General features: G+C 39.6%; 1 protein-coding gene across 6 annotated transcripts in view; it reads left to right on the top strand.

The window, feature by feature from the left end:
* RIMBP2 (RIMS binding protein 2) overlaps nucleotides 1-27,609 on the top strand; it is a 160,029-nt gene extending 132,420 nt beyond the window's left edge. For 3 of the 6 annotated variants that reach the window (XM_014963742.1, XM_014963766.1, XM_014963754.1), the window contains 13 exons: nucleotides 272-739; nucleotides 2,950-3,099; nucleotides 5,586-5,744; nucleotides 8,697-9,428; nucleotides 11,134-11,251; nucleotides 14,037-14,189; nucleotides 17,318-17,502; nucleotides 18,235-18,403; nucleotides 20,488-20,553; nucleotides 21,934-22,037; nucleotides 22,689-22,760; nucleotides 23,606-23,740; nucleotides 26,126-27,609. In XM_014963742.1, coding sequence (XP_014819228.1) covers nucleotides 272-739; nucleotides 2,950-3,099; nucleotides 5,586-5,744; nucleotides 8,697-9,428; nucleotides 11,134-11,251; nucleotides 14,037-14,189; nucleotides 17,318-17,502; nucleotides 18,235-18,403; nucleotides 20,488-20,553; nucleotides 21,934-22,037; nucleotides 22,689-22,760; nucleotides 23,606-23,740; nucleotides 26,126-26,314 — 2,700 coding nt within the window. In that variant the 3' untranslated portion in view covers nucleotides 26,315-27,609. Of the gene's footprint in view, nucleotides 1-271; nucleotides 740-2,949; nucleotides 3,100-5,585; nucleotides 5,745-8,696; nucleotides 9,429-11,133; nucleotides 11,252-14,036; nucleotides 14,190-17,317; nucleotides 17,503-18,234; nucleotides 18,404-20,487; nucleotides 20,554-21,933; nucleotides 22,038-22,688; nucleotides 22,761-23,605; nucleotides 23,741-24,314 lie in introns of all 6 variants that reach the window. The other 3 variants (XM_014963747.1, XM_014963783.1, XM_014963774.1) reach the window with 3 other exon arrangements.
* Nucleotides 27,610-27,958: the final 349 nt, after the last annotated feature.

Genomic DNA, 27,958 nt, shown 5'->3' with positions numbered 1-27,958 from the left:
CAGCTTTCAGTAGAACCTGTTCTTTTGTTCCGTGCCTAAGTTGCTCATCAGCTTCCTTTCTATAAGCACTTAAGCTTTGGGACAAATGGGTTGAAAGAATTAAAGACAACTGGTGCTAATTGGTGTGGAGCCCTAATGTGGGCTCTTGCAGCCCACCCTGTGTTGGCAGTAATTCACTCTATGTTAAGACTTTGAAGGTTGTACTTTAGTGGGGTTGAGGGGAGGGAAAGAGATGTCTTCATGCTAGTAAGTTGCTTCTTTGTGTACTCAGGTGGCGGAGGTGATCTTTCCAACAGCAGAGAACACACTGGTGGAGCTAATGAGACTAAGGAGTTTGGAAGCAAAGGAAGTTACAGTTCGTACACTGTCTGCACAAGGCGAATCAGTGGACTCTTCTGTTGCTGCCATTCCATCTGACCTACTGGTGCCTCCAACCCCTCACCCCAGAACTGCTCCCAAATCTAAGCCATTAGCAAGTGCCGGAGCCCCAGAAACCAAAGAAGAACATTTAGGTCCACATTTAAAAATGGATGAGTCATGGGAGCAGACTCGTTCGGCATCCCCTGTTCATGGACACACACTTGAGCCCCCTGCCCCCAACTTTCACAGCTCGCTTCAGGGGAGGAGGTCTCCATCGCCTAACCGAATACTCCCTCAACCCCAAGGCACACCAGTCCCAAATACTGTTGCAAAAGCCATGGCAAGAGAAGCTGCACAACGAGTTGCAGAGAGCAATAGGGTAAAGGCAAACTTTTTGTAAGGCTTTTTCGAGCTGGCTTTATTCCTTTTGGCAAGTTCCATCAAATAATTTTTTGTATCATATGCTAACCATTCCTAAACCCTGAAGATCCATAGTTTGAGAAAAAGCAATATGTTAAAATTCTGTGCCGTCTTCCACAAATATGCTTGTAACCATAAAGAGCATTTTCAGCCTTTGATCAGCATAACATCACTAGAAATGTTGTCTCCAAAAATGCAAAGCCTTACTTCTGAAAACAAAACAAAAAGTAGTAATCATCAACAGTTGTGCTTGGATCCTGTAGGAGTCAAAAGACAGACTTCTGCCTAAGTGAGAAAAGTCAAAGTACTGAAGTAGTTTGGAAGAAACCAAAACAATAAAGGGCAGTTTAAAAATGGGTCTGGGAACAGGTAGCTAGACAAAAGTCCTGAGCAGGCTTTCTGTGAGAGCTAATCTTTTTGTCGGTTTGCAGAATGAGGACAGTCTCATTTCTATAAGGGAATATAACCACCAGTCATATAAGAGAAATGTTTGTATTCTGAAACCATCCACTTGTTTAAAATCGCAGATAGCAGTTTAGATACATGTAAAGCACTGGTTTATGTGCTGTCATGGATCCACAGGCAACGTTACACACCTGCCCTTCAAGAGTGCCATTTTCTCAGTGCTGCACCTTCACAGATGTTTCCAGCTGCTCCAGCATTGCGGCCATCTGAAGGCTTGTCATTGCAGCTCCTTTTGTAGCTGCTAGAAGCATCACTGCCCAAAGGAAACTCCCTGGGTTTGAGACTATTATGACCCATGGTTGCTGTAGTAATTCAGATGTTTGGTAATTAATTTAAATCCCACATTTGAAGCTCTTGGGTCAGCAGAACTGATGCATATGCATCCTGACAACATGCTCTGGTTTTCTTACCCAAGCACAGAAATTTTAAATACGCCCAGTGCTGTGGGCAGTGACTTTCTCATCACAAGCTGCTCACAACTGCCCTTCACTTGTTTCAAATTCTGGTATAATTTTTTAAATACGTTCTCTTGATCCTTCATCTGGCAGTCATCAGTTATGTCCAGTCTTTCATCTTCCATTGTATCTCCGAAATAACTCCATTAATTTTGATGGTTCACACATGTTTTAACAGCCCCAACGTATTGACTGTCCCTGTCTGGGGACACAGTTGAGCCAGTGAGTGATGATACAGCTTTTGGGAAGCTGAATAATTCTGGATCAATGAGGTCTGCTTAAATGCATATATATGCACATGTGTATTTCTTCCTCTTCTTTATAAATAAAGTGGAATAAATGTAGTAGAGGGAGAAAAGGCAGTTAGTTTATTTGGCACTCTGAAGTGAAAGTTGATTTAACAAACATATAGGGAAAGAGAACTGAAATATGTTTTCTGGTTTTGAAAATTGCTGACATAATGTATGCTCTGAACCATGTTTAATTACATTAATTTTAGTGATGCTTGAAATGTTTAATTCAGGGTCTGGACAGAAGTTTACAGATGGATTCATTCTAAATTAAATCTAATTCTGCCAATGATATTTGGCATATTTAGTCCCCAGTAGTATAAATTCTTCCCTTGTGGTAGGCTGCTGCAGAAGAAGCTATATGTTTTCTCCCTGCCCTTCGTCAGCCTGTGAGATGGCTGATGGCTGTTGTCATGAGGGTAGGCAGGAGGATTCAGTAGCTGAGAGTCACCTCAGAGCAGAGGGCCTGTGAGATGGCTGATGGCTGTTGTCATGAGGGTAGGCAGGAGGATTCAGTAGCTGAGGGTGAGAGTCACCTCAGAGCAGAGAAAGAGCACAAAGCCTCATTCTGTAGCATTTTTTGTACTGAGGTAAAAAATGCTGTAGTGGCTGGGTTGTCTTCTAACCCTCTGCCAAGGGGAAATTAGTGTCTTCATTAGCATCCTCTGACTGTAGAATACTAAGAATTTTTAAATAAGTGGTACAGGGAAGAGAGCTAGCAGCCAAGTTGATGGTCATATAAAAGCATATAGTTGTTTGTGAGTGACAGCAATATGACAAGCAAAAAATTCTTAAAAACTCCTAAAAGGTTACAGTCAGGGGAAACTAAGGTTGCTTTAAAGCATGAGTATATTTAAATGTTGTGTTCTTGAGTCCTTATGTCTTATATTTGCCATTTCTTCCATTGGTTGCAGGAACAAATCTGCTTCACAATTTTCCATTTTTTGTTGCTTTGCTAGATGGAGAGGAGGAGTGTTTTTAGCGAAAGGAGTAATGCAGCCCAGTACGCTAACTCAGATGATGAGGAAGATGGCTATGATTCTCCTAATGTCAAAAGAAGGGGGGCTTCAGTTGATGACTTCCTGAAAGGGTCAGAACTTGGAAAGCAAGTAAGTAGCGTGGTCTTGTTGTTGTGTCAGGTGTGCAACATGAAACAAGTATTTTATGAAGCTCAGCAGGCTCTCCAGGTCACCATCTGATTATTCTAGCCATATTGGTAAACTGTATTGACAAGCAGGTAGATTGTGGGGAGGCAGGTGAATGTCCTTTAAGTGGAGCATAACGCTGTCTAATGGGGACTGGATGCCTGGCACCACACACCTATAGATTGTTATCCCAGGCAGAAGTCTTGTGCACTGGAAACTGAAAAAAACTGGAGCTGAAAAAAAATGAAATAGAAATGTGACTGGAACATCACATTTGCGCTCTGTGCTTTCTCTGTATGATGTGTTACTACTGTATATGAAAACATGCTGTGAAAAAAGGGGAAAAAGGGAAGGATTTTTGTCGTCCATAAAAGCCATAACCTGTAATCCTAATTAGCAGAAATCCAACAGTGTATAATAAGGACACGTGAAATAAGTATCAGAGATAGACCTGAAATTCAGAGAGAGCTTGGGATATTTCCAGGATAAGCAGTGCTAGAAAACAAGTGAAATAATGCAGGTGCACGGACTGTATGGCCACAGAGCTTTTACTGGAAATGTACATGTGTACATGCACCCAGTTATTGAACATAGTGTGTGCATGGCCTATGCCACACAGAGTTAATTGATTGCAAGCAGAATTGCATAATTATTGCTTATATAATATCTCCTAGTTATGTTTTATACCTTAATTAATACAGTGCTTAAATGAGAAGATTTATTTAAATAATTGAGTGGCCGTTTAGGAAGGCACTCCTGTTATTAGAACCACAATGGAGAACCCTTGGAGGCAGTTTGCTAGGTCTCTGCAGGCTGATTGCCCAAGCGACCAGGGCTTTAGTCCAGCAGTGTTGGCCTTTGGTCATCTACAAGGCATTGGGCACGTTTCGTAGTACTGGGCCAGTGCGACCCCCAAGTCGACTTGAAAACAGCTGAGAACAGGAGTGATTTTCTATGATAAACAGGACCAAGATTCTACTGGAATGGAACTGATTAAATAATGTAATTTAGTATAAGAGCCACAAAGTTTAGATGTGAAAAATAAAGCATTAGAATATAGTCTGATCTTCTAACTTCAAAAAGAAGACAAAACCACTTTGAAACTGCAGTGGCTTTTTTAATAAGATTATCCTAATATAATACATCTGAAGGATCTGAAATAATTTATGGGCTTGGCACCAAGAATTACTAGGAAAGGCTTCACCCTACAATCTTTTTAGCTCCAGAATGAAGAATTAAAAGAGGAGAGATCGTATCTTGTATTTGGAGGGCAAATCCATCTTCACTTTGGAGAAATTGCTTATTGTAGACATTTTCTTCTCATTGCTGGGATTGACTGATATCAGCGTGTTACATAGCCATGGGAATTGATGTGGTACCACAGAAATTATTTCCTAATTAGTATTGCTGGGAGAAGGAATGCAGTAATTTTTAGCATTCTGTACTTCTAGAATATTTGATTCTCCAAATACTGTACTGCAATCAGACGGTCAGATGGCTCCATTTGAAAATTTGTCCTTGGAAATACAATGAGTTTTGTTTGGGATCAGATTTGTTAGATGTGATGTTTGACAGAGGCCACTTCTATTTAACAAGTCAGTAGGACATGCTTTTCTGTCCGTATCTTCCAACGAATCATAGAATCATTCAGGTTGGAAAAGACCCTTGGGATCAAGTCCAACCATCAACCCCACTCTACAAAGTTCTCCCCTACACCATATCCCCCAACACCACATCTAAACGACTCTTAAACACGTTCAGGGAGGGTGACTCAACCACCTCCCTGGGCAGCCTATTTCAGTGTCTGACCACTCTTTCTGTGAAGAATTTTTTCCTAATGTCCAGTCTAAATCTACCCTGTTGCAGGGTAATTGGAAAACTTATAGGAACTTGAAATATTTGGACTAATTTTAAAAGGCAATTAAAGTTTTGGCTAGTCTATTTTTACAATGTTTAAGAGAATGAAAGCTTCAAATTCCATCAGCTAGCTATATCATACAATGATGGCAACATCCTGCAGAAATTAAATGCTGATCACTTTTAAGTTACGATGTGATGTAACAAACAGCTGTGAAGAACAGATGATATGTGAATTATCCTAGGGCTTTTATAATTTGGTCAGCAAGTCCACTGATGCATGAAGGACCTCTTTAAATCAAGGGAATTTAATCAAGACTAGAACTAGATTTGGTGCTGTGAAGGCAGACATTCTTTTTTGTATCACCTATGGGATTAAGGTTGGATTTCTTGAATTGGAAGCATAAATGGGCAAGAAAAAATTATACATGATCTCTCCACTAGACGAGAGCAGCAAGCCACGTGATGTAATTTATATGTGGTTATTAGTGTGAGATTCAAATATAGGAAATGCTCTATTCCTCATTGGTGTTAGAGAAGGATTTTCAGCTTTACAGTCAGTCAAGATTTTTCTCTCTCGCCCTGTCAATTAGCCGCACTATTGCCATGGTGAAGAGTACCATACAGAGAGCAGCAGAGGTTCTGACTTGTCTGATATTATGGAAGAAGATGAGGAAGAGCTGTACTCTGAAATGCAGCTGGAGGATGGAGGAAGGCGACGAGTCAGTGTGTCTTCACACAATGCACTTAAGGTAAGTGTGACTGCAGAGAAACCATAGGAGTTACCTCCATATTTTGATTCTTCCTTCAAAGCATTTCTTTTAGTCAATTATGGATTTTGCAGACCATTAAAACTCACACTGTCATATAGACCTAGGACTGGGGTGAACATTGTTTATGATGTCAAGGCCACTTTAATACATTTATTAGTGGGGGTTTTTTACATTATCTGAAAGCTGATCTTTTAACTAATTGCCTATTTCCTATATGTTAGTGTTGATGTTTCCGTTTCTGTTCTATATCTAGGGATCTTTGCCGTGTCTATAGAACAATATACTACATGTTCAAGGAGATTTATATAAACGTACATACAACAACTTGTTTCTTTCATGTCTGAGTAATTTTCCCATGTTTCCAGTGCTAGTCCCGTCTCTTCCACAGGCTTTAAAGCATGCTTGTAAGAAAGGAAGTTGGGTTAGCTCTGTGGGATAAATGCATTATCAGAAATCCTCATGCTCTGATTACTAAGGAATCACCAGAGACAGTAAGATATACCCATCAGAAATATTTCTTTAACACTACACAGGAATATTCATCATGAAGGACAACTTCAGTGTAAAAAAGTATACATAGAATATTGAACCAACCAAGTACAGAATACATATTTCCTGTAGTATATTTGTACATGTAAATTGTATTTGCTTTTTAGTGTCTAGCAATTATACTAAATTGTGTTTTCTTAGAAAGCTGGATAACTTTAACAATAAGGAAAACCACAGGTTGATTTTTCTTCCAATATGCTATTAAAAAACATACTGTTTTCTCGTGTGTACAAGAATTTTGACCATTCTTGTAACTGCTTTCACGTACTACAAATTCAGTTCTTTTATTCTGATACTATCTGGAATGAGACAGGTACTTTTTCAAAAGAAAAAATAATCAGTGTTTCTATTAATCTGCTAACATAAAGGTTGAAACTTAAATCCTTCTGCATGCTGCTTCTGTCCCTTTCCTCTGAGAAAAAGTGAATTATCCCTAGGCTGTTCTTGTTCCTTATGCATCAGAAGGTATATTTACTTCTTGGTTTTAAATTAGTATTGCCAATGTTGTTATTTAAATAGAAAAGTCCAGACCCTTAATTGGTATAGTAAATCATTGTAGACCCATTAAATTCTGCAGGCATAGGTCTCTTGATGTAGTAGTGTACGTGCAGGGTACAGTTGCTTGACCTGTTCTGCAGAAGGGGAATTCAGTGTATGAGCACTTCCTGGGGGAGAACCACGGATGTCTGAGTCTCATTTGGAGAATACGGCCCACCGTGCTGATAAGTTTTCTGATATAAAATGCAGGTCAGATTCTGATCCCAAAGTGCTCGATAACTACACCCTCTTTCACTAGATCCAATTTCACTTTGCCACATCAGTAGTTAACAAAAAAAAAAGAAAAATGTTTACTGAATTTTCCATGATGCAATCAGGTTCCTGTTCTTCTTGCATCTGAAGGTATGCCAGCCATGCCCCTGCAGCTGTAACTGAGTATTCTCTCCCAAGTTAATAGATGCCTTCAAGTAACAAGAACACATTCTGCACACAGATCTAAGTTTGCTTTATGGGGAGATTATTATTTCCTCCAATGGTTCCCTAAAACAAAGCCCGACACAGGTGAAGGAAAGATTCGACTTACCTGATCTGAGCATTCTAGAATGTGGGATATTTGGGCTCCAATCAAAACTATCTTTGTTCATACTAACTGACTTTTTTTCCACTTTTATGACAGTTTGTCTCAAAAGTTTCACAAGTGTGATACACATTTTAAAAATGAATGAAAATAGATGAAACAAATGCAGTCATAAAGTAACTTAGAAAGTTCCTAATGCCTGAAAGGGAAGGACATCCAAAACCCAATTAAGTGTGACATGCTGAAGTCTCCGAGATGATCCTGCCATTATTTATGGGTGCTGTTGTGTCCAGAGTCCTACCTGGTCTGGGCATTGAGTAAAGAACAAGGAGAGGCCATCTCCATGATGTAGAGTCTGTAAACCATGTCAATCAAAACCAGTACCTCCTGCATCATTATTCTCTTGTGTCTTCTCAGAGTCCAGGAAAGATACTGCATAGGATTCTCCTGTCACACCAACCTGTGTTTTTTGTAAATGTAATAGGAAAATTACAAAATGTATCTGTCATGTTCAGAATGCCTATTTTATCCAGGCTGGAATGGTTTTTACCTACTTCTGGTATAAACAGAGATTTTTACTTACTTCTGCTAATAGGCTGATTTTTCAAATCAAGCAGGTACAAGATTATGATGAGAGATTTGATGACAGTGCAGACAAAGTGACATCAGAGAGCAGCCTGCCTCTCAGGGTTCTTTCTATGGAAGCCAAGCTTTAAAATGGTGCAAGTTTTTTTACAATTTTACAAAGAAAACAAACTCTTTAATGATGTTTGCAAAATAGGTCTCCTCTGGGAGGAGATTTGGGAGTATTTGTTACTCATATAGGATGCTTTAACAGAGGCAAAGCAAGAAAGCTCACTAGAACAGAATTTTCATTCTCAAATATGGGTTCTGGTTACAAAGAAAAATTAAATAGCAAATTGGCATGGGGTAACGAACATACTAAGCATTAGTGCTGTGTTTTAATGTCATTCTCATTCACCATGCTGGAACATGTATGCAGCTTTTATTGCTTTGTTTTAAATGCATGGATTTATTCTTGTTAAGAGCATCACTCAGTTGTTTGTACTGACCTCTCATGTTGTATCTGACACCCAGCAACTTCTTAATCATGTCTTTATTTTTCACAGATTCTCATTCAAAGCATGACGTCCTTTTCACTAAATAAGCTGCATGTCTTATGTTTACCATTGCTCTAAAACTAATTCTGTCTTTATTTTTCTTTTCTTCTCCCTTTTCCCTCCCATTTTATTTTTGTCACACACTATTTGTTCCCTGTCTGGTTTTTAACATTACATAATCTTAAGGAGTGCGATAAGAATAAGACCACTGAAGCCACTTTTTTGGAACATCCTGACTTTTCACAGCAGATACATCACAGTAAAAAGCTTTTCAGTATTCCAGAAGTAGCTGAAGAGGATGGTGAATACTCTGAACTGCTGTACAAGCAGGGTTTAGGTATGCCCTATAAAAAGCATCCCACAATAGCTAGAGACTCTAGACCACCTAGGCCCTACAATCAAGACCAGCAGCACAACTTCTGGTACCCAGCCAAGCACAGAATTTCAGGCATGGAGGATTATGCTGCAGACGACAAAGGATGTAAATATAGCCGGTCCTTATCGAGAAGCCCAGACAGTGGACTAGACTGTGGAAGTGAAGAAGAAGAATCTCGTTTTAATTTCAGATATACTTATGATTCAGTTTCTGCCAACGTTGCATCTAGCTGTTGCGCAGAGACCGCTAACTGTTCCTGCAGGAAAAGCATGAGGCCATTGCTTGCTCGCAGGAAAACTTTAACCAGACAAACCAGCATCGAAGAAGATTTTGGTGACCTGGGTCCTTCCTTTGTAGAGCCCAGGAGTGAACAGGTCAAGCCCAGTTACGAGAAAAAGTATGAGACTCAGAAATGTAATAGAACAGATAATTTGTCTAATGAAGATGTTCAGGGAGGCTGGAAGACCGACTTTAAAATGGCTGACTCTAGGGCAGCTGGTCTACTTGCAAAGCCATCCCACAGAGATGCAGAAGACTCTCTGGTGTGTGAAATAAATCTTCCTTCTAACATCTGCTTGCCAAATCAGTCTGGTTTCTTTCTGTTGTTCTTTTGGGGTTTTGTTTTTCTTTTCTGTTCTTTTTTTTTTAATTAATTGTTAGAGTCCATCCTTTGGACCTATCTGCTACATTTTCCCCCCTTTTTTTCCCTCCCCATTCATTTTTGTTTATTATTCTGCATTTTCCTTTACAGTCCTCTTTTGTGTCATGCTGAAATCAGTTTAATTTGCTTAACAATGATTTCCCCACAGAACAAATTACAATAATGGCTGCTTTTATTAAAGGACAACTGAATCTAAATTTTAATTAAGGGTTAGCTGAACTATAATTTTTCCAAAGTGTTGTTTTTCTTTATTTTGCCCATCTAAATGTTGCTTTTTTAAAAAGCTGCATTTTAAGTGGAAAAATATTTCATCAGTCTTTTTTTTTTTTTTTTTTTTTAACATCAAGGAATTCATTTAATCATGTTTGTTTGTATTCACCTCATTCCCAGAATTTTCAGGATATGCTCTTTATCATGAAACATCTCTGGACAAAAATCAAGATTCTCCCCCAGTGTGACAGTGACCCAGATTTATGGAGTCACGGATTTCATCATATTTCCATTTTCTGCCTTATCTTTGCACTGTCACTACTTTGCCTTCCTTTTTAGACCATCTCTTCTTGCCTTTGAAGTTGCAGACTGCATCTCTGCGTGAGAATGCAGGCAAACGGCTTCTTTCGAAGGGAGAGGCCAGGGCCATCCCATATCTTTCAAGGATGCCTCTGCGTGATCTTGCTTATTTGCATTTCTGTCCATTAATCTGTAGCAGAGTCTCCACGCTTTGATAGATGCATCCATAGGCTTCCCTGCTCCCTAAAGAGCAGAGCGAGTTCTTTATCCTCTCAGTCTGCAACAGTCCAGAGTGGAAACCTCCAATCTAATGTGTTTCATGTAAGAGTAGAAATCAGCTCTCTGCTTTTCAACCCTAGCAGTTTATGCTGAAATGATCCTTAAAATTTTCTCCCATTAAATTGGTGCCCAAGCTGTATTAATCTCAATGACTGCTTGATAAACTCTGGAGAGCATTAAAATAGTACCATTTAGTTATTAAAATAGCAACGTTTCCTGCAAGGGTAGTGAACAGAAGGAGACAGCTGTGATGTGAGATGAAGTGTGTCTACATTCCCTTCTACATGTTTCCATGACCTTTAAAGAGCTGTACCACCCGAAGGCCATGCTAGAAGAGCAGTGTGCTCCAAGGCAGAAGGACGTACACTTGTTCACATGCTGCAAACTGGACAAGGCTGTAGAGCCAAGTACAAAAGGCTTGTCGTTTCAGTGCAGTCCAATCTCCACAGCTCTCATGACTGGTTGTACTGCTCTTCAGGAGATTAAAACGTCATCTTAGCAGCAACAACAAAGGCAAAAGAATATTTCAAAAATTATTATTTTCTTTTCTTTTTGTTCTGATGTGTGACTGCTGGTTAAAAAACTCTGCCATAAATCAGGAAACCATTTTTTCTTTTGCAGGTTTGCCAGGCAACAGTATTTTCTTTTCAGCTAACCTTTCAGTTAAAAACTAAGTTTAGTTGCCTTTAGAGCTTATGCTTCCAAATGTGATTGACCTGATTAATGTCCAACCATATAACCATAATGTTACCATGCATGTAACTTACAAACCTGTTTTTTCTGTTGTTGTTTTTTAGCTTTTAGGTAATCCATCATCTGCAGGACGGCCTGAAAGGGCGGAGCATGCAGGGCGAAGGTCCTCTCATGGCAGTGCAGTGCCACAAAGGTCTCGACCAATGTTGGTCCCTTCCATTGGTTAGTTGGACAGATTGGTGCATTTCTGTTCTTTGCAGCCTCAGAGTTGGGAAGGTGGTCCTTAAAAAAGAAACCACAGACGCTTGTCTGAAACCATGGTTGCTCTTAGTTTAAATGGGATGAAATGGAACCAAAAACATCTCCATCTAAATATGAGTGTACCGGGGTCTCACAGGGGCTGAATCAGTAGTCATTGACATCACTGGGAGACTTTTCATTGAATTTAGTGGGTATTGGAGCTTTCCTAAGCGTGGTTAAGCTTAGATACTGTTAGATCTTACCTAAGATGAAATTTGCAGGCAGGCTACTATATGATCAGTAAAATAAATGTACCCATTCAGCCATCCATTCAGCCATCCATCTTTCCATTCATCAACCATCATTTTGCATTCACTTTCCATTTTCTTGACTACTTTTTGGAATTTAGCAGGAAAAATGGAAGTGGTTAAATATACCAAGTTAGTAGAATTTGCATATATTTACTAGATTTGATATTTCTTACAGAATCATCTCTACTCTGGTTTACTTATGACTTAAACTATATGCTGGTATATACCAGAAAATCCAAAAAGTAGTGCAGAAAAGATAATGGAATCAATACACTATGGACAAATACATATCTGTTAAAACTTGCACTCTATACTGACAAATGAGAAACATTCGCACTGACAATCAGGAAAAACATGCAAAACAGATGCAGAAAGAGTTCTGTGAGCTATTAGCAGAACTTGACTCCGTAAAAATGTAAAGTCGGTCCAGTTCCCATCCCTAACCTGGACTTGAATTTGTGAATACTTGTAAGCATCATCAGGAGGAGAAGGAAGCAGTGCCAGGCAAACCTCACCTGACATTTGTGTGAATAACAGACATTATAAATGCAGATTATCAGAAGGAAAGAGACTGATCATTGAGAAATGCCTTTATTTTTAAATAGTAAATATTTTTTTCTTTTCATAGAATCACACTAAAGTGCCTGTACTGTAAATGAAAAGCAAACTCCCTCTAGTGGGTGCAATTGTTTTGGTATCTAGTAGATAGTAATTACTGTTATTGAAACCATAGATCAGAAAGCACACATAGCTGTAATGTATGAAACTTTCTCAGTGTCTCTGCTATAGCATGACTGGTCAGAGACTGATTCCTGTCCCACATCCTGGTGTAAATCAGGATAATCGTCACAGATGTCAATGGAATTACACTGGTATGAAAATGGTATGGGGGAGAATCGGCTCCAGGGAGGCTCTTGTGCTTCTGTTGATGGGTTATTGTTAGCTGAACCCAGTAGCTTTTGGATGGTGGTGTGAAGACTCTTAGATTTTCATGTCCTTTTTCTTTTTCTCTGAAAGCAGCCTTTTTTTCTCAGGAGTAAAGATTTCTGGTTTATGTTTGGACCACTTAAAGCAAGTTTTGTATCTAAGCTCTTTCTTTTATATTATCTACTAAAACATTTTTTATTAACAGCAAGAGAGTAGACAGGTTTGAATCAATCCTTTAAGTTACTTTTTAATTAAAAAATACTGTCTAACACCGGTAGCAAGCAAACTACTGAGCATTATGTACAGCATCTAACAAAAAATGATTTGCTGTGGAGCTGTTGAAAGGCTTTATGTGTTTTTGAGTTCAAGAATCCAAATTTCTGAATTAAAGACTAGTGTTTAAAATTGCTGAAAGATATGTATGCGATATATCTCACTTTCAGCATCCTACTGTAATAAATCACTTTGAGGATAAGGGAAACAAATAGAAACACTTGATAAAACTCTACACAAAATCCTGCTGGAAAAAAATCTACAAGATCTGAAATGTATCAAGAGTTCAGATAAATAAAGTGTGGTAGAAGTAGGGCATCCAAAAGCATATAGTGGAGCATTGTCTGAACTTGCACCCGCTGTTCAGAACTCCCACTGACAGAGGAAGTTTCCCATGAATAAGGGCTGCAAGTATGGGTTTTGAAGAAGGAAATTATTTTAGTTGTGTCATTATAATATGTAGATCCACAATGTGAAAAGCAGAGGAAAGTGAAAGGAAAGAGGAAAATAAATACGGTTGAGCCAAAGTTTAGGCTGCTTAAATACAGGAAACTGTTGTTGGCATCAGCATATGGCTCAACAATGTGGATTTCAGATTTCTTGGCAGTAGCTTATTCTTTTACGTGTATGCCTGGAGTTTTTACTGTTATTCAGCTAAATGGTTACTCTAAAGTTGGAGAGTTCTAAAGGCAGCTCTGGGAGGTTAAATTAGTGGGAAACACCTTCAAAATTGTAATGTCTTTAGGATTTCAGTGATAAAACCTGTCTCCAAAATGTTCCAGAATTTAAATTCTTTGAGATATTTTCTCCATTAAGCTATAAATACTTTGGATTAGTATCTTATTGAAGGTAGGATTTAAGTAAATTAATTAATTTTTGTTTTTAGGTTGATACTTTAGAAGGTGAAACACAGTTTACAGTGCTCTTGACCTTGCAGATCTGGCAGGTAGGATTGTTTAAACCTCATAATAAAAGATGATTCCTATCAAAGATCTAACAAACAATATTTACACTGTATGAATTTTAAAAAGCGCAAAATTCAGATGCTTTAGAAAAAAAAGGAGACGCCCATTTCTGTCATTCCACTGCTGAAGAAGGATTTCTAGAGGCTGAGACATCTGGCAAAGCTTATGCAGTGTTTAGCCTTCCTACTATATGCAAATCAGAACAAAAGGTAGGCAAAGCCTGCCCGCAGGAGCCTCCGCGAAGGCAGCTATACAATATGTTTTAATAGATCATTCCCTTTTTCTCCATAGAAATTACAATGGACAGTAACAGTGAAGGCGGTCGGTCTCGGTCAGGTAGTGAGGGAAATATTTCACCTGTAAAAGAAGAAGCTTATTATCGCAGCATTGGTGGACACAAGAAATGGCCTCAGCAGCGTTCCATGGCCTCTGAATATAGATACGGTATGCCCAACGTTATTCATCCTTTGTGACAGACACATTTTAGAGCTGCGTGTTAACAAGTGCGGTTTCTGTATGACAACATTGCATGCAATGCAGAATGCAGGGGAACTAGCTCTTAAGTCCTGTCTGCTCTCAGGTAAGTTTCTCCAGCTCAGCTGTAAGGGACAAACAGCCCTTAGTCCTCTGTCCTGGAACTGCTGTGCGGCCACCTTTCCATACTTGACTGAGTCCAAGCACACTGCATTGCATGAACCTCTGTGAAGCTATGCTGCTACTAATGCCAGTCAGTATTTACTGTACACACCTGAACAACCATTCATCAGAATGACCACATTTCCACTCGATTCATACAGACGGGCCAGGGACAAACAGTAGGCAGAACATCACAATCCACAACCCAGGAGGCAGTTACCAAACGTTATTCTGATTTAGGGCTTGGGCTAAAGGAAGATTCAGGGTCTTTTCAATGACCACACAGGACTTTGGCTGTTCCACTTGGTGAAGACAAAAATTACTCTTACTTTTAGGGATAATTATATCGTAATGACAAACTTGTATTACATGAGTAAGGCAGTTATACCCCCTACTGATAGTATTTGTTGCTTCATCAACATAGAAATCATTGCATGATCAACTCAGTTTTCATAGTTCATAACACGGTAAATTAAAGTGCCTGACGCTTAACCCATAGAACTGCCCAGGCCATATATAGAGCTAAGAAATACATTAGGGTTTTGTTGATACCTGAAATGAAACAAAAGGGGTCCTGGAAGTTTAGGTAAACCATAATTTAATGTTGAGTTCCAAAGCAAACATATCTGACAGGTCCTCAGCTTGTCTATATTGGTGTTTATCTAGTGAATTCAATGCAACTGTGTGTGCAACTGTGCATCAGTTGGGAATCTGGCTGGCTGCATCCAAAGACTAAGATTTTACACATACAAATATATGTGTGCATATATATGTATGAAATAGGTATATACCTCTTGAAAGAATACGAGAAGTGGCTAGTGCACTAATCAAGAGATTATTTGCTTCCTGGTTCACAGAAGCAAAGATGTCTATTCTGACTCAGATTATTACAGACCAGTGCTTTTAACAGAGATACATTTGGCTATAATTCATCTTTGCACCTAACCCTCATTAACTGCAGTTGCAGTTGGATGCAAAAATCAGTATTTTTAATTTAAAAAGCAAAACACCCCTTAATCCACCTGCTTCACATTGCCTGGTGGGCCCAGAATGACTGCAGCCTGACTGCAAGGGGAGAACAGAACAGAGAAATATCCCATCCTTTGTGTCCCATTGCTTTCTGTCCCACATGTGCCCTTCTCCCATACTTCCTTTCTGTGCTTTGTGCCTGCCTAAAGCTTCTTGGCTGGAATTTTTCCCTGCCCTTTTGCTATTCTGCATTTTTCCCTATTCACATTTTTCTTGCACTCTGGACCCAAGAGTTAGTAGCCGTTCCCTTGAAGCTGTGACCCTCTGAAAATTTTTTTCTGGTAGTTTAAAAATATCAAATGTTGAATAAAATGCATCTGATACTGAGGCAAAATGAGGAATTTTATCTATAATGCTCCATATTGAATGTTCAAACTGTTAACCAAAAATGGGAGTCACTAATTTGTAAGAGATGATCAGAGTAAAAATTGTATTAATATGAAAATTGTTTGGAAAAAAAATTATATAGTTGAACTACACTTTCATCATAATTCATAACTGCTTTTTGAATTTATTAATTCTGAAGGATCTTGTAAACTGGATGAGAAGTGCTGATTCACCAAAGATCAAAAGTACTTGACTCCCACTGAAATTAGCAGGACAAACCAGGTTTTTCAGAAGTGGGTTGTGATTTTGATGGCTTTATTTTTGGGGAGTTCAACTTCATGTGTCTTGAAAGAGCCTGTTTTTTGGGAAGGTGCACGCTCTTTCAAGACAAAATTAAAAGCCTTTGAAAGCTGTCAATCAAACCACTCATTGTTAGCCACTTTGGCCTTATTTTCTAATTCAGTTTTACTGAAGCCCATCTTTAGGTATGTTGTTGAATCATGGACTAAACACATTCTCCAGATCATTTGAAAAGCCTGAAAGATGTACGAGAGAAAATGTCAGTTCTCATTTTTTATGTCCTAATTGATTTGCTACCCTGCAGTAGACAGAGTTCAGTGCAGTGTTAAGTGTTGTGATATTGTCCTGAGTAACATGCTCTAGCTCTAGGCAATCCTGCTTCAGCAGGGGAGTTGGACTAGATGATCTCTATGGTCCCTTCCAACTCTAGAAATTCAGTGAAATTCAGTGAAATTCAGTGAAATTCAGTGAAATTCAGTGAAATTCAGTGAAATTCAGTGAAATTCAGTGAAATTCAGTGAAATTCAGTGAAATTCAGTGAAATTCAGTGAAATTCAGTGAAATTCAGTGAAATTCATGGATGATCTTTCTTAATGAGCTTATGGTTAAATGCAGTCATAGCTAATCGTTCCTCCCGGATTTTAACGCCTCTCATTAGCGTTTGGGTTGGTTTGGGCACTGCTGGCTGTGTTAACTACTGACAGTGTTTACACAAAATCCCAGGCAGTGCAGTCCCAGCCCTGCCATAACTAACGGTACTGAAGTACATTTCTTCTTGCCTCTCTGGAGAGAAGAGGTTATAACCATGTTTTAAACCTTGTACCTAAAACATGGGATGTCAACACAGCTGGGATGTGCTTTCTTGTGTCCATGAAGAGCAGAAGCAGCTGTGCTGGAAAACAAGTTGATCCAAAGCATGGTTATTTTTGCAGTAATGATAAAGCCTGTCAGACTCATCATCCTGTCACTCTTAACATGCTCATTACTTTATGGCAAACTCTGGGAAACCTAACAAAAAGCGCTTTCTTACCTGAGCTGTATTCATGTGTGTAAATGTCAGTGTGGTGTAGGAGATGAACACCACATGGAGTGCATGCAAATTATATATGCTTTTTAAACAATAACTTAAAAAAACCCCACCAAACTTAATAGAATATGCATTCAGTTACTGGCTTTTTTTCACTGAAATGCGAAACATTTTTCAGACATTAACTGGAACAGTTGAAAGATGAAGCCAACTTGTATCACTCAATTGTTCTTTTCTGAATTTATTTTCATAGATGGCTATGGTGGTCATGACCATCTTTCTCCTGATATTTATGAAGAATCAGAAACGGATCCTGGCACAGAGGATATAACTACCAGAATATTTGTTGCACTTTTCGACTACGATCCGCTGACGATGTCCCCAAATCCGGATGCTGCAGAAGAAGAGCTGCCATTTAAAGAAGGACAGATCATTAAGGTGGGATCTAAAAACAAAGGAAACAAAGGAGACCCAGTTTTACAAACAGGGTCTCCTTTGTTCCCTGTGGAGAAAACAACTTGCATGACCAGAGTCCAAGGGGTTTTTTCCCTCCAGAGGTTCTTAGAATTTAAGAGAAATTTGGGATTTACCAGTTCTCCATGGTGAAAATTGATGCTCTTTTAATACCTTGATTCATGTTTTCTGGAATGAAATAGCGTCGCTTAAGTAAGTACATGTATCAAGTATACTAAATATTAGATCTATCTAATCAAGTATATTAAGCATTAGGCATATTTGATCATACGCAAGTTGTTCTATTCAAAGTAACAACATTTGGCTCGGTTTTGCAAATGCTTCATTTTGAATAAGCTCATGTGGCTCCGAGACTGGTGCTGTGTGAATAATGCCATAAGCCCAAGTGTAAACCATTCAGTGTGCTCGTGGCTCTGCACAGGGAGAAACTGGTGACTTCTAGTGGTGTCCCTCATTTTCAGTGCATTTCACCACTAACAAAAAACGTCCAAATTCTGCTTATGTATCTGAAGTCATAATTCAAATTAACATAACAATTCCAGTTTTGTAACATAAGTCAGAGTAGTCCAAAACTGATATAATTCCATATCCAAACCATAGTCGTGTGCCTGTGCTTTAGCAACCATTTGGCCTGTATTAAAATTCCCAAAATGCTAAAACCTTTATTGACCAACATTATCACTCTTTGAATAACAGGTTTATGGGGACAAAGATGCTGATGGATTCTATCGTGGAGAAACCTGTACAAGAATTGGCCTTATCCCATGTAATATGGTCTCTGAGATTCAAGCAGATGATGAAGAGATGATGGATCAACTTCTAAAGCAAGGCTTTCTTCCTTTGAACACACCAGTTGAGAAAATTGGTAAGGAAAAATATATATGCTTCCTTTCTCCTAACTTTTGGGTGCTATTAACATGGCTGGATCTGCTTTGCCTTTTGTTTTTACAATATGCAGATGCATCTAAAGTTTACAGCAATTTACTACACCATGGGATACATTCTGTGTCAGTATCTGGATGACTTTATTCAACTAATATTTAATCTTGGTCACATCTTTTGCTGCAAATGAGGACTTGTATCTTCACCACTCCACTCATTACTTTCTTTTCTTATTAAAAAAAAAAAAAAAAGGGTTTTGTCACCTGAAAGATTTCTAGACACAGAACATGATCCCTGTGCTTTGGAGTGTGCTGTGCTGAGGTGCTTTGTGATACGCTCACTGCTGCAAAGCATAAAAAGAATCACTTATTTGTTGTTATTTTTATTCTACATTTTCCTACTTTACCAGTAATTTAAAGGGATGGTGGCAAAGGGTTATGTGTAATCTCATCTGGGATAGCACTACATATTACGAGATTTTACGACTATTGCAGTAACAAACCCTTGAAAAAGCAGAGTTTGGACAAACAGTTCTATATTATGAACCACTTGTGTTACATCATTGGTTCGGTGTTGTACGCAGATACACAGTGCAAGTATCTGAATTTAGATTTATTTCTACAAATAAAATTCCAAACAACTATCTCAATATGTTCTAAAATTTTCAACGTGCTACAGAAAGTATAAGGGGCTGGAATTGGTTTGGTCCTGTTTAAAAGTGAACTGTAAAAGTGGTTGCTAAAAAAACCAAATCTTCCACAGTTTTTTTCTTAGATTGAATAAAACTTTATCGTTTCCAAAATCATGTTAGTAAATGTGAGACAAATTATGGTTTTGTTTTTTGTTTTTTGTTTCTTGGTTTTTTTGAGATTTTTTTAATTCTCCATTGTCCACAAAAGGGAAGGATGATTTAAGTTCTTAATTGAGTACTTAATTCCAATCTGTGTATTTATTTACTTACGCCACATAAATACAACCAGTGCTCCCTCCCACCCGCGCCTGTAAGCCCCAGTCCCGGCTGCTCCTGCAGGGCCAGCACATCCCCCTGATCCCCCTGCACCTACGTCGACAGACAGAAGCGTGGGGTGGGCACAGGGTGGGACCTGGGGATGTGCCCGAGTGGGTTGGCTGCACGAGTCCTCGTTTGCGCGTGGGTCTGCATCGTTTGAGGTCTGTCAGAACGAGCTCCCCCCACCCGCCCCAGGTGCCACTGGAAAGAACCAGGGGCCTGATGGCATTAGGAACTGGCTAAAGATCTGTCTGCTTCTAGCAACGGGGTCACACGTGGGTACAGAAAGTATCTTCCTGATTGAAACTCGCTGCTTCAAGTCCTGCTCAGCGCTCTCAGGTCTTAAGTCAGGAAGTTGTTGGTAGAGAACACTTGTGAAAATGAGCCCACTGATGTGCATCGCTCCCGAACGCGCAGGGTTTGCTGCCTGACAGGGATGGTTTGTGAACAGAACTGGATTTTTTGGTTGTGCTCGACTGGCAGTGTCTCCTGAAATAGCTGAGATACCTGAAAGTCTTTGTCTTGGAAAGAGGGAGAGGCAGTTTGTGACAGAAATGTTGCCCTGCCTTATATTTTTAAGCAATTCTTTTTATTCTGGGATGTTTCTGAGCGAACTGTTAGCAACCTACCCCCAGCAGTTCACCTTTAAATATTTTAGCACTTTAAAAACATGATGTATTTTCACTTTAATATGGATTTAAATTGTTAGCCATTTAAAAACCAAAACCAACAAATGCTTTTACTAACAGATTTGGAAAGAATAGTTAGTTTGGCTTAATTTTGAACTAAATCCGAATTCTGGACAGCAGAAATCCACGTGCTCAGGCCCTCGCTGTCACAGAGGCTGCCCACGTGGATTTTCAGCAGAAACAGGCTCTAATTGCCAGTCTGTCTCATGTTGTTACTCATATTTTTAATGTCATATCAGACACTTTACATGCTGTGTTCATATGACTATATTTTTCTTAATCCTTTGCCCACATTAAATCCTTAAAAACAGAACTTTGAACAGCTTCATATCTTTTCTTCTTTTATTTGTATGCATTCCTTTCCTGAAGTCAACTGTGACCGTTTCAAAGAGAGCACACGCTCTGTACACCGCAGATCCAGAAAGTCTAAAAGAGGTCTGTGCTAAGAACCAATCATTTGATTCAAGCTGTAAATTAGCTGAAATGATTTGAGCTGTCTAGAGTTACTTTTAATGCCTTTGAACTTTCGGAAACCAGAAGTTGGAAGATGCTGTCAGGTAGCAGTTAGGCCTAGGATCCTTTCTGGATTCTTTTCTCGATCGTAGAGGGGCCCTAGACCCCGAGCCGCGGGCAGCGCCTTGCCCCGGAGCAGTCTCCACACTGGAAAGAGTCTCTGAGGTTGGGGTTGATCCAGGCTGTTGGGAACGGGGGGATGGCGTCCCGCCTCTCGTACAGCCCCTGCCTTCACCTTGGCTCTCTCCTCCTCCTCGCTGTAAATCCCCAGGGTGGGTGGCTGGGAAACCCAACCCACCCACTGCGAGAGTAAGTGATCTCCTCTGACCCAACGCTTCAGCGGCAGCCGGTGGGTGCGGGGCCGGCCCCGAGCACACGCTCCCCCCGGCCCTGGCTCCGACCTCACCCGCCTTTAGCCTCCCCCTCCCGCAGAGGCCGCAGGGCGCCCGCACCCCCTCCTGTGTCCTGTCCCTCCCCAGCGCTCACCACACCCGCCCTCGATGCCTGTCTGTAAGTAGCACTAACGAGCATGTTTCTCTTGCTGCAGCAAAATCATCCGCAAGAATCATGCTCATGTCATTCGAATTTGAAATGAAGCCCCCTTGGGACTTCTGTAAATGTTTAATATCAACCAATAAACATTTCTTGTGGTTTTTTGGAAGCTACAGATTTTGCTCCTTTCCTTCTGTTCCCCCCGAAGGAAATTTGCAAAATTAAACAGTATTTCAGAATCTGTTTTTTTGCATTCAAGTCTTGAAAATACGGCAGACCATTTGCATAATGGGGAGCCTCTTTTGTCTTGGGCCGGCTGAGAGTGTCCCTTTCTCCTTCCAGTCTCCCAGCAGAAAGTTGAAGAATAATCCCAGGCACAAAATTCCTTGTGATTGGGGTGGGGGGAGCGGGAACAGACATTAAATGTGGAAGTTTGAATAAAGTGAAACCGACATGAATTGTGAATGTTTGGCTGTTTGTGTACCCTGGTAAGCTCTGATTCTTACAACCAAGAAAGGCCGAAAATTTTGGAAGGTTAGTTTTGCAGATAAATACAGGGTTCAGTGGTTTAGACTGAAGAGGGCAAGTCACCTGTTAAATAATTATTTATGAAACGTACATGCTGCTTTGAAACCTTTGTCTGCGTGAATAGGTTTGGTAATCTGTGACCTTTTCTCTCTGTGCTAGAGAAATACCAACATTGTCACTGTGCTGTTGTGAAAATGACGTGGGGAAAAATTGCGCTTTGTTTTTCTTTTCAAAATAACTTTGATAGCTTTCCTTCCCTTCCTCTCCTTGTGACCGGAGCAGAAAGGAACAGGCGGAGCGGCAGGCAGCACTCCGTGCCCACGCGCAGGATGGTGGCTCTGTACGACTACGACCCAAGAGAAAGTTCTCCAAACGTTGACGTAGAGGTATCGGTGTCACTGTTCACTCTGGGGACCGCTGGCGGGGCCAGAACGGCGCTGGCATCCATCCCTGAGCACCAGGGGACAGTGACAGGGGGGGCAAAAAAAAATACTAGTTCAGAATAACAAACATTGGGCAAATGTTTTCAGGCAGATGTCCACCACACACTTAGGACTTCTCTACTTCCCCAGCCCACACCAGGACAATACAGCCCAGAACAGCACCCATCATATATTGTATTTCTTTCTCTGAATTGATGCAGCGCAGCTTTCGTGAATGTACAGCTTGTCTGTAATTTATTATTTTTTTTAATAACAACTGAGCAATAGCTAGCTCTTCAGTTAAAAATAGCTGATTGTTAGCTGGAACCTAGTGGGAGAGGTGCCAGATTTAGCAAGCTAAAGGAAAAATAAGTACATTTAAGAAAAAAAGAAAAGGTTTTGCTCTCAAAGTAGGTTTTACCAACTGTGTCTTAGCATAAAGGAGAGGGAAAAGATTAATTTACTTATATTATATATTTACTTATTTATTTATACTTATTTATTTACTTACTTATAGTATATATTTACTTATATTAGTAAATATTTATTTACTAGGAATGAAGCCAGTGCTAACCTTTGCCTGACCAAACATGTCACCTGTTCCTTTCTCTGCAGGCCGAGCTGACGTTCTGCACCGGGGACATTATCACTGTCTTTGGTGAAATTGATGAAGATGGATTTTACTATGTGAGTTGGCTTCTGTTTGGTCACGTCAAAGCACTGCAGAGGGTCAGAGCGCTCTGCAGGAGCTGGAGTTATCAACCTCGTGGCGGCGATTTCAAAGTGAGGAGGGGGGGGGGGGGGGGGCAGCTCGTTGTGTCACTCCCAGAGGGGTCACTCTTGTCCCTTCGGCACATCGCTCCAGGGACTGGTGTTCAGCAGCTCAGAGGTGCTGCTGCTGGTTTATAAGTAATACTTGCCCCATTTATTTGCTGGAAAATGTGCATTTTGATCTTTGCAAACACAGGAATGACTTGTAACAGGTAAGGAGTTTCACGTGGGAGAAAACCACCTCGGGAGAGGCTGTCACTGACAAAATTTATTTGATTAAATCACTAAAACATTTCACTATTCTTTTAAGCACTGGTTATCCAATTGTACTAATGCCATTTCCTTAGTAAGTGAAGAGTGTGGTCAGGGAGACAGTGTTCCAGCACTGCTTGTCCAGCTGAACGGGCAAGTCAGCAGCAGCTGCCCAGCCACAGCTGGGATGTGCCTTTTCCATTTCCACACGGGCTGGGCCACAGAAACAGCCCCAGCTCTCTCTCTCCAATACATTGTAGAAGTGACCCCTGTTGAGACCTGTGTCTCCACGGCGCAGAGAAGAACAACACGGGTGCATCTGCTCTCCCTTACACACACCAGCTCCCGTGGCCTTCAAAAGGGTGTAAGCTCTTAAGGTTCCAGGTGACCTTAGATGGACATTTCATCTCCCTCTCTGGCTTTGAAATAGTCACAGTATTTCCTTGCCTTCTTGGGAACCAGCAGTTCCTTTAATTGAAACATTAACTGACATTTTCATCATGCTGCAGGGTGAACTTAACGGACAAAAGGGGCTGGTTCCTTCCAACTTCCTTGAAGAAGTGCCTGATGATGTTGAGGTCTATCTCTCTGATGCACCCGCGCGATACGTTCACGATACACCGACGCGTACAAAAGCAAAAAGGGTAAGCAACCGAATAAGAAAATCTTAAATTTTTATTTTCCATTCCGTTCTGTCTCATATATAATTTAGACATTACTTTTAACATTTTAAATACATTTGCTCGTTTAAAATTAACTTTCAAATATATAAAAACAAAACATAAAAATGACTTGACTTAGCCTTCCACTAGCTCATTACCTTTGTAAATGAAGAAACTAAATTTACCATTTGATTGCGGTCATTACAGTACCTTCAGTTATATTTGGAGTTTAAACAGCTTTTCCCTGGTGCAAGTAGTTACTTCCTAATGCTCCTAGAGCTCCTCTTACTGTGTGCAGTATCTAGAGGGAAGCAAAGTTCTTGTGGACAAAAGACTGGTAGAAGCAGTAACTGCAGCCCAGACAGTGCTCTCCTTGTAATCCGTATGACTTCCCCTTCCAACTGGCGTTAGTTAATTGCCCAGAGACTTCTCTTTTATGAAAGACTAATCTTGTTTAGAGTATCTCATTTTTGGTTTTGTTTCATCACTGCAATACTTTTATATATTATATATTTTATATATATTTTTATTTCTTTGCTCATCTGCTTGGAAACAGAAGAAGAGTGTTCATTTCACACCTTAATAAGGCAATGTAGCCTTCACGTAAGTGAGCAACTGAAGATACCAATAGAGATTTCAATTAAAGCTACCTGGCTCTCTAATGCAAGTCTTGAAACTTAATTGTGGGGGAAAAAAAAAAAAGAAATATGTCTCCAAAATCCTTGGCCACAGAGTAGGCTGTTTGCTTTCATTGTATCTAGCCAAGTCAATTTAGGTCTTTTTAGGAGACAAATCCTTTAAAAAGGAATCTTTAGAAGTACATGGATTAGACCTCACTTTATGAAGGTCAATGTTTGGAACATATTTCTTCATGAGCGAACTGTTTATGTTTACATAGAAAGGAGAGTTTGATGTCTAACTACCCTACAAACAAAAGCTGCATATTGCATTGTTAGCCAACCTGGGATGTAAAAATTCCAAGCTCCTACATCGAGAGAAAAGCACAACATCCCCAACCCTTAAAGAGGATAAAACTGAAACGTAAGCGGATACGTACGGTAGTTTACAAGGGTATAGTTGGTTTTGAAACTCATTACACTCAAATATAGCTACTTAAATTGTCTGCCTTAAAATGTGTTTTCCATAATCGATTATACCCACTTTGCCTAAGACCAACTATTCAACAATTCTGAAAAAAAATCCCTTCATACGGTACAATTTACTCAGATTTTCCTAGAAAGTGCACATTTGAAATATTAGCAACTGTTTGGTTTACCAATGCAATAAAAGTCTCAGTATGAAACATGCAGCTCACTGAATGAATGCATTAGACTAAATATATGGTATCTTCAGGTGTACGTTGGGGTGCTTTACCAAGTTGGTTTTGTTTTGGTTTTTTTTTTCATTAGAACTAGACCTTGATTTAAAATCAAAGTAGGCTTGAAGCCCCTTTGCTTAACTCACTGTTGCACAAGCCAGTAAATTGCTAATGTTTTAACTTGAACTACAAGATACCAGGGTCCCTAAGGCATGGATTCTACTATGAAACTATCATCTTAACTGATAGCATCACCTCCTGTCAGCCAGGCACTGTACTTAGGTTAGGCTGAGTATAAGTAGTTTTAGCATTTTCATTCAAGTGCTTTTGATGATTGAAAAAAATAGCTGTTTTAAGATATTTAGGAATGCTGTCATCTAACTGTCGTACAAATATTCACCTCCATTCAGCAACCTCATAGCTGCAGCACACACATCAAGCAGTCAGGGTCTTTAAGCTTTCTTTGATTGCAATTAAGGTTCATTTTAGCTTTTTCTTTTTCCTTTTTTTTTTTTTTTTTTAAGCCAGTGTGCCATCTTCTCAAATATGTACATAAAGTTTGCTATCCAATTTTAAAGAAAAGGCATTTAAAGGACATTAAAAAAATAAGTGATCATGTAGCATTTTAAGCAATTTCTTCTGAAAAGTTTGGCTACTTGTTAATCTGTAATAATTAACACATTTATTTTTCTTAAATCTATAGCTAAAAGTATTCCTCTTCATTTTTGTACTATCAGAGTACTGAAATGCAAAACCCAGTTTTGTGGCTTCTGTGGCCAGAACTATGACAAAACAAATGTATCCAACTCTTTCTTTAAAAAACTATAACCAAACCAGGGCTCTATTGGAGTGTTTTCTATTTCCTATCCTTTTTTCTCAAAATTTATGTATTTTCCGTAAGCCCATGCAGTATTTTAAGCCACAAAGAAGAATGGAATCAGCCCTTTTGTTTAAGTGGGTAATGGGACAAGTGATGTTACCAACTTTCTTGATGATGATAGCTTTTAAGCTTTCAAACATTCAATAAATTATAACAATGTACCTAATAGGTTCCTCCTGAGAATACAGGTACATCCCGGAGAGCACCATCCCCCACAGTTCATCTCCATTCTGGGTCACCTACGTCACCTATGGGTTCTGGTAGTCCCGGGAGAGGCAGGGATATGTCCTCGAAAAAGAAAAAGGGGCTGCTTTCCAAAGGCAAGAAACTGCTGAAAAAGCTTGGTGCAGTGAAATGATTCATGTGCTCCTGGACAACTTGTAAAGCTTCCAGTCTGTGTATTATTTTTTTTTTAAAACGTCAAAACTAGGGCTTTCATGACTATGCAGTATTGCATTTTTAACTCTGACATCAATAGAATCATGTGAATTGCTTAATCAAACAGCAAGAAAAAAGGAAATGGTTTTATTTGAAGTCAACTCAACACCTGCAACTCCATTGGATAGATCTCAGCCTTTAGTCTCCTTTAACCACAAGTGGGGGGAAGAAAACTCTATCCATTGAGTCCTGGTTCAGAGAGACCACCCCACTCTATCTAATCTTTATCACAAACAAAAATGGTCTTGAAACTCCTAGTTTAATCAGCCTTGATGTTTTGCCTTATTAATGCACAATGATTTGTACTGTCTAATAAATATACAGCGTATACTTTGTATGTACTGTGTATTCAACTGTCTTCATCTCCCCTAAAACATGGTAATTTCAGATCAAGTACTATGTTACTGACTCCATTCAATGTCTCATGTAACTCCTGGGAGTTTGAAAGTGCTGTGCAAAATGCTCTTTTTGGTTTTTGCCTTTTTTTTTTTTTTCCCCCCAACCAAACCCCTTGTATTGGTTTCTTTTGTCAACATTTTCACTCAACTGCAATCAGATACAGTAAGTTATTCGGAGCCGTGCCCACTTTGTACCGTACAGCCTCCAGTTTTGGAGTTCCTGGTTCACTGTTCTAAATTACTGGGGGGGGTGAAAACCAGACCCTTAACAAACACAATAAAAAAACACCTTTACTCCCCAACTTTTTTCCTGTGGAGATACAGTCCTAAGATAAAAGGCATTTTCATATTGATAATGTCAGATTCAAGATAAAGTGCATGTCTAAAAAGTGGAAAACTGTGTTATATACACTAAGCCGTAGCCAGTAATAAAGCTGCAACAGCTGATAATCAAATATTAATTGCAATATTGGCATCTCAATAAAAACAATCTTACACATTGATGGCAGTCATTGGCTGTTACTATTTTGTAATTCTTGTCCATTTGTAAATTGTTTTTACTGTTTATACATACTTTTCAGACTGCCTTTCTTTTTGTAATTTATGGAAGGTTTATAAATGAATGATCAAAGCTTCCCCATTGTGTCTTCAGATAATAATGTAAATTACTGTAAGATACCGTGTGCTAGATTATAACATTTAATTAAAGAAAATAACTGGCCTAAATTTGTGGTAAAAAGTACTGTGTGGGTGTGTGCATGTGTACAACTGTTGTGTATTATATTTTATATAAATAAATAATTTGATATTTTGTAGAGTGCAGTATGTTTTGTGATGAATCTACTGTATCAGGTGCTGGATGAACCCTTCTGAAGGGCTGGAGGCCAACAGCGAGGCCCTGGCTGGGGAGAGGGGTTACACAGGCCCCGTGCTCAAACTGCACCCGCAGCGGCCGTGTCCTGCCCCCTGCACGGGCTCCTGGGCCGTGACCTCAAGTGACAGACCCCAGACCAGAAGGGACACCCACAGCAGGTACAAGCAAGTGATTCATTACTAGAAAGAAATAACAAAGCACTAAGTAGCGAATAGGGAAAGCTATCACTGTATGACATCAGGAAGACCAAAAAATTTGCCAAAAAAAGCCCCCTGTTTCTCTCCTTAACAAA

Source organism: Calidris pugnax, unplaced genomic scaffold (genome assembly GCF_001431845.1).
Source record: "Calidris pugnax isolate Ruff unplaced genomic scaffold, ASM143184v1 scaffold32, whole genome shotgun sequence".
Taxonomy (NCBI): Eukaryota; Metazoa; Chordata; class Aves; order Charadriiformes; family Scolopacidae; genus Calidris; species Calidris pugnax.
The sequence above is the reverse complement of the archived record's forward strand: the minus strand, read 5'-3'. Positions and strand labels throughout refer to the sequence as shown.